The sequence below is a fragment of the Adiantum capillus-veneris genome, chromosome 8 (genome assembly GCF_014529385.1).
Source record: "Adiantum capillus-veneris isolate H3 chromosome 8, ASM1452938v2, whole genome shotgun sequence".
In the NCBI taxonomy this organism is placed as follows: Eukaryota; Viridiplantae; Streptophyta; class Polypodiopsida; order Polypodiales; family Pteridaceae; genus Adiantum; species Adiantum capillus-veneris.
In genome coordinates, this window is record NC_140938.1 from 41,292,072 (window position 1) to 41,298,722 (window position 6,651).

General features: G+C 43.2%; 1 protein-coding gene across 2 annotated transcripts; it reads right to left on the bottom strand.

Moving 5' to 3' along the window:
- Positions 1 to 1,192: 1,192 nt before the first annotated feature.
- Positions 1,193 to 4,386, bottom strand: LOC147452033 (uncharacterized). Of its 2 annotated transcripts, none has more exons than XM_086517862.1 (2): positions 2,492 to 4,386; positions 1,193 to 1,749 (listed from the first exon to the last, which is right to left on the bottom strand). In XM_086517862.1, exon 1 carries the CDS (start codon positions 4,029 to 4,031, stop codon positions 2,616 to 2,618), a length of 1,416 nt encoding a protein of 471 aa, XP_086373988.1. In that variant the 5' UTR covers positions 4,032 to 4,386; the 3' UTR covers positions 1,193 to 1,749; positions 2,492 to 2,615. The 2 variants fall into 2 exon arrangements, with proteins under 2 accessions (XP_086373988.1, XP_086373987.1); XM_086517861.1 differs by having other exon boundaries at positions 1,193 to 1,759.
- Positions 4,387 to 6,651: the final 2,265 nt, after the last annotated feature.

Sequence of the window (6,651 nt, forward strand, 5' to 3'; positions counted from 1 at the left end):
TTAGCAAATTGGTGCAATTTACTACACGCAAGACAACATTGACCACACCATAAGTTGCAAAATTTTCGATTGGACGTGTCTATTCATTAATATGGTTCTCCTCTGAGTGGTATCTAAAAGAAAATTGTGCTATGCAATGCTTTCCAAGCAGCTTTGTTTTCACTAACTACACTTTTCTCCCTAAAAAATGGTCAAACTAGAAGCTATAGTAGTACAAGTTAAGACCTTCGTAGCTATTACACAATGGACTACTTAACAAACAATAGGATGATTCAAAGTTTCTTGCCATGTGTGTGTCACAATCCAAGACCGCTTCTATATCAAAAGAGATATTGGAGGTGTCCAAGGGGTGTGTGTCACAATCCAAGACCATTTCTATATCAAAAGAGATATTAGAGGTGTCCAAGAGGCTGGCTCACTTTTGCGGTTTTCCACGTAAGGGTCAATTTTGAAAATCCGGGCATTGGCCACCCTGAAAATCCTTGGCAAATTGATTGAGACTTTCAAGGTGATCATAGCATACTTCAAGGGGAGTTAGGCAAGGTAGGAAAGAAGAAAAGAAAGGGTCATGTGGTGACATGGTACAATTATGCAAAGGTGATGAAACTACACAACTCCTATCAATTGAGCATTTCGGTACCGCGCATCTAACATGAGGGTTACCATGCATTTTTGCACCCCACAACAAAATCCTAGCAATGATTACCCAAGGCAACATGTTTATGTCGGAGAAGATTTCAAAATGATAATCAGATTCCAAAATGTAGTGATCATGAATGGAGCTCTCTCTCTCTCTCTCTCTCTCTCTCTCTCTCTCTCAGCTAGCAAGATTGTGTATCGCATTTGTATAACCTATGCATATAGTCTTGCATTATGAGATCCATGCAGTAGAATACCATCCCCCATTCATAATGGTCATCTCAGACAACCCCAACAAACCACACCCCCCCACCCCCAAACCTCCAAAAAAAAAAAAACTCATTTAATACTCCAAATTGAGTGCTCACATCAGCTTATCAGTTAGCTACATTCTTTTCATTTCAGCTCAGCTTTTCCTTTCCTGGGATGACAGGATATACCACACATGCACATTGATCTGTCTCATAGGCCAAATTCCACCTTTTGAAGGCATTAATAAAATCTCTCTCTCTCTCTCTCTCTCTCTCTCTCTCTCTCTCTCTCTCTCTCTCTCTAGATAAAGAGGGCTTGAACCCTTTAACATTACAATATAACCCAAAGGCAGACTCTGCCAATCACAATACAGCATGTGGCCAAATTACAAGATACAACCAATGGTGCAAAAGACCCTCAAGATCTCCAAGAGCCAAAGGATCAGCATAGGTACAGGGTATTTGCAGATATAGAGATTAAAGGAAGGTGAAAGGCTTATTACTGTAGGACAGGGCTGTATAATAAATTCACACGAGACGACCTACAAACCTAGCGATACAATACTACTAAGACATCATGTTCTGTACCCTCCCCGACTAGCCAGTGGTACACACCACCAAAACAACAAAATACAAGATCACCGTCCACACCAAGACGCACATCCCATTCGGAAGATCTTGAAGCCCAATGAAAACCATCGGGCGAAAGAGATGCACACCAAAACTTGCATAAACATCTTTAAAAAGAGCAGGACAAGTCGATGAAGACTGCTCGAAGAGAGAGAAACCACCAAACTTTTATACAAACCTTCAAAAGCAGAGGACAAGCTGCCAATGACGAGAAGCCTCGCATACACAGCTGACAAAAACTGGCACATTACATTCAATACATATTAAACCAAGCACGCAAAGCACAAAAGCCTCCCAAGAATATGATTTCCCTAGTCATTTGCTTGCACAAAGCTTAAGCATTTAGAAGGTAACTCCATCAAATCCAGAACTTTGTCAACTACAGCCATATAGTGCATGCTGAACACAATGCGAGGGGTCAATGCATGTCATGGCAGTGATTGCCTACTTAGAGCCAGCGTCACGGCAAAACGTTTCATTTCAAATGGCCGAGTTTCAGTGTGAAATTTCACCCATAAGGAAATGTCAGATCGAAACGTAAACATATAATAATGAAGAGATTCATTGCCCAAGACGGCTCACAAAGTGGTTTCAGCCCACACGAAACATTTCAGGAGTTTCATGATTTCAAGGTTTCACCCCTACCGATGCACATGTCATGGTGACCATGCAAGTCAGAACTAGGTATGCAAAATTAAACACGCTACTCCGACAATACCCGTGCCAATGCCCGCAAATGCAAACCAGCCTGTGGAAAGTTTTACATGCACTTATAGCCTACCCCAACTGCAACACAGCAAGCATACATCACAGACCTAATCTTTACTACAAAAAATAAAAGGCCAGCTCCAAGACAACTATCGTATCCACCATTCACCGCTCTCTTTCATTCTCCACCATTTACAAGGTTTTCCCGCATGCAAGCGCTACAAAAAACGAAAAAATAAGAACCAAAAGGGCTGATGCCATACCTATCGCAACGACACAATTCTCCTTGAGAAGAATTCTCATCACTGCCAAAAAATGAATCGTAAGGGGACATAAGTAGATGCCAGCCAGGGCATGCTCTCTCCATAATACAGATGCCAGATCCTATCAATGTGAAAAATGAGCCACATCGATCTCGAGTGCGGGTTTTGTGCGCATCACAGGTGCTGATGGGGCTATGCTACCCCCGACAAGTGAATCTTGCAGAGCCTCGTCGTTTCCCGTATAGGTGCGAGTCGTCAAGAAGTGCTTCACACTTTGCTTAACGCTTTCTCTAACCTTTAAGCTGATGAGGACAACAGCAACAAGTAAAGCCAAGCCACCAAGGGCAAGGCAAGTCGCCCCGACAATGAGCTTCCAGTTAGTGGAGGATTTTCCACTGGGAGAAGATGATGCTCGTATGCTACCATCATTGGGTGAAGAAGTCGCTGTTGGCGGACTCGCACCCTGTGTCGGAGACGTCGTTGAAGAAGCTTCCACGACAAGAGCAAAATCTCCAAGAGTGGAAAAGAGGCAGTAACTCGGCATGGCTGCCAAGCTGCTCACAAAGATTGAGCCGTTCGAAGCAAAGAATGCGCAGAGTGCATTTGGACTAACACTTGTAGAAAAGGACGGTAAACTGATTTTGACATATCTGTTGGTGGGGAGAGAGATGCTGCCTGGGGGTTGCGATGGATCTATGGTAGTAGAATTTGACGACGAGCTCATTATCCCCACGACAGGGCCCCCAAATTGGTACTGGGGGGGCAGAGTATAGACAGTAAAGCTTGATATCTTGCGATATATCAATGCAACATAGTCACCTGAGGGGTTAAAGGAGGCACCCGGGGGGATTGAAAACTCATTCAAGATCAAGTCTGCTTCTGTGAGAGAGGCAGGGCTGATACGCATAACCTGTACACGAATTCCTGCAAGAGAGGGTGGGAGGCCAACATCATAGACAGCCCCGATTTGTGTATCTGTCGCTAGTACTAGTCCTGCATATCTGAGAACGGCGCTGTCCACACCAAGCCGGCGTACAGCATTTGCTTGCTTATCAGCTGTGGTCCCATCAACAATGTCCAGCAATGACATGCGGCGCATGGCACCCCTCACATTCTCATGTGGCCGAATATGCTCAACATATCTAACGTTTGAGCCAACCTGTGCTTTGCGCCAACTGACTTCTTCTTTACTAAGAACGCTGACATCCGCACCTACATCATCCTTCCCCAGCCAACCACGATCAAGAGGCGACGAGGGTACCTGTCGATTGTGCAACCATGGAAGCGTGGCATCATCTTCAACTGAATTGAACTTTTCCACAGCCACTACATCCCTTGTGCCCACATCCAATGGCAAATGACCTTTGATCTTCCATAGCCAGTCATGTGTAGACATTGCTTTCGACAACCGCATGCTCCAATGCTGTAGAAGAGTACTCTGTTCAAACATCCCCTGCTCACTTGCCCCCTCTTTCCCCCATCCCATAGAACTGATACAAGACACCCACAAAGCCAACACTAAAAGAAGCCCTGGTCTCATTTCACTGCATCTGTTAGAGTACCTAGTCGAATTAACTTATCATATTGCATCTGCTAAGGTCGAAGCCTTGTTTCACCATAGCTGATTCCTACATTCTATCAAGCCGCTGTACATGATTTCGCCATAGCTCGAGCTCAGAGCTCAAAGCTAAAGCTTGATCCAGCCTGTCCTAACTGCGCAAAATATTCATTTGATGTGTGTGTGTGTGTGTGTGTGTGTGTGTGTGTGTGTGTGTGAGAGAGAGAGAGAGAGAGAGAGAGAGAGAGAAAATTTCTTCTCTTGCGAGTTCTAACCTTCGGGAATAGTCTATGTCGGCACGTCAGAGAACGGCTACTGAATCTGTATTCCATTAGCCTAGCACAAAAAATAATCAGGGGTTTACTTGAAAGGACAGTCCAGCAATTCTACATGAAGGATGGCCCAGATTTGAACTCAAGGCCCTACAATCACACCCGTAGGGCTTGAGGTCTTCTAATTCTTTTTTGTAGCAGCACGAGCGTTCCCACTTGCATGATGCAAAGCACGTCCGTCAACACCATCCTAGTCACACATTCGAACCCATGACTCGGGTCACAACGGACAAATGCTCAACCAACCACGCCAGCTCCTTTGAACAAAAGGTCAAGAGGTTGCTCTCTCTATGGTGCTTGTATCTAAATTTATCCAAAACATTGTCTGATTTTTCGAGATTTTCATAATGAGTTTTACCAACTGGCTTAAGAGTGTCTGATCGTGTTTAGTGTACTTTAGTTCTAGCCTCATTGTCCTTGTTATCTAGGCCTGTAGACCTAACCTCACGTGATTATGTCTACTCACGTGATTAGATAGAATTGTAGAGTGTTGGTTCATTGGATTGTTTTTCAATGCCAAACTATGTGATATTCTCTTTATTTTTTCCTTTGTAGATTTACATTATCTCCTAACTTCACAAGTTCTTACATTCATGACCATACAACTACCCTATGAATGAACCCTATATACATCCCTTATGACAAAGAGGGGTGCGTTCAAAAAATACATGCTTTCTAAGACGGTCTCTCAGTTTTCAAAGTTTCCATTTCTCAGGCAGGTGATGCCTCTCTAGGCAAGATAGCCGTCTCTCTCTCTCTCTCTCTCTCTCTCTCTCTCTCTCTCTCTCTCTCTCTCTCTCTCTCTCTCTCTCTATATATATATATATATATATATATATAAAATATATCGTATACCATAGACCTCTAGGCACATTGCATGGGCCAAAGGAAGTACAAATTGGAGTAGTGTAGTGTGAACGCTAGCTATATATCACGGAGGCATACAAGAAGAATGTAATACAAATTATCAAGGATTTGCATAATGCTATGTTAAGTGTCCCTGATCTAGATTGAAAAACATAGAGGATTGTGCCCATAGTAGCTGAAAAGGTATCTACGTCTCTTTGTTGTCTCAGAGGAGGCCGTTGATGCATCCCACTTTCTGTGAAGAGTATGCAACAAGTTTGACCAGATGATGTTAGGGAAAGTTGTGAGTCAAAGAGGAGGCTCCAAAAACTTGGAAAGCAAACAAAATCGCTTTTATGAAGCAGATTCTCTCAATTGAGGTTGAGGATGATGTCCTGACACCATGGAGAAGCGTTAAGCTAGGATAAGGAGATTTATTCAAAAATATGTGGACAAGTTTTGGATTTGCATCTCAAAGTCACTATCTACGAAAGAATAGACTTTTCAAAGCAAAAGCAACAGTTCTGTGCAAGCTTTATGAAGATATTGTGCATATGTTAATGCTCAAAGACCAAGAACAATCTTGGAAGATATATATATACACTATGGTAGCTTCTACTATTAATTCCCAACTGTAGGCAAGAAGCGAAATAAGCCTAATGACGGAAAATAAAATTCTTTGAAGGGGGAAAGAACAACAATTCCTCTTCCAAGAATGGTAAGCCAAAAGAAAAAAGGAGCTACCAAGACAAGAATCATCTCACGTTTGAAGAGATGGAGCAATACTACAAAGGCAATAGATGCTTCAAATGTGGAAAGAAACTTCACTCATATCGCCCACTTGCCCTTAGAAGGATGCGAACAAGACAACTCCCCAAGCATCTCTCGTTCAACAAAGGAATGTTACCCTCAAGGAGCATCCTTATGCTAAGCGTGGGGAAAGGTACACAAGCATGATGCTTTGGTTTTATTTGACCCTGGTTCTATGCATAAGTTCATTCATGTGGAGTTAACCACAAAGCGTGGGATTCATGCCTATGAGATGGGAGAATCCATACCAACTAATGAAGTATTCAGAGGCTAAAAAGTTCCAATCACTTCGTTGATTAGTAGGCTAGGATTGCGTGTTCAAGGGTATGTAGGCAAGTAAGATTTCTTTATCTCTCCACTCAAGAGTCAAGATGTCTTGTTAGGGGCATCGCCCACTTGCCCTTAGAAGGATGCGAACAAGACAACTCCTCAAGCATCTCTCGTTCAACAAAGGAATGTTACCCTCAAGGAGCATCCTTATGCTAAGCGTGGGGAAAGGCACACAAGCATGATGCTTTGGTTTTCTTTGACCCTGGTTCTATGGATAAGTTCATTCATGTGGAGTTAACCACAAAGCATGGGATTCATGCCTATGAGATGCGAGAAGCCATACC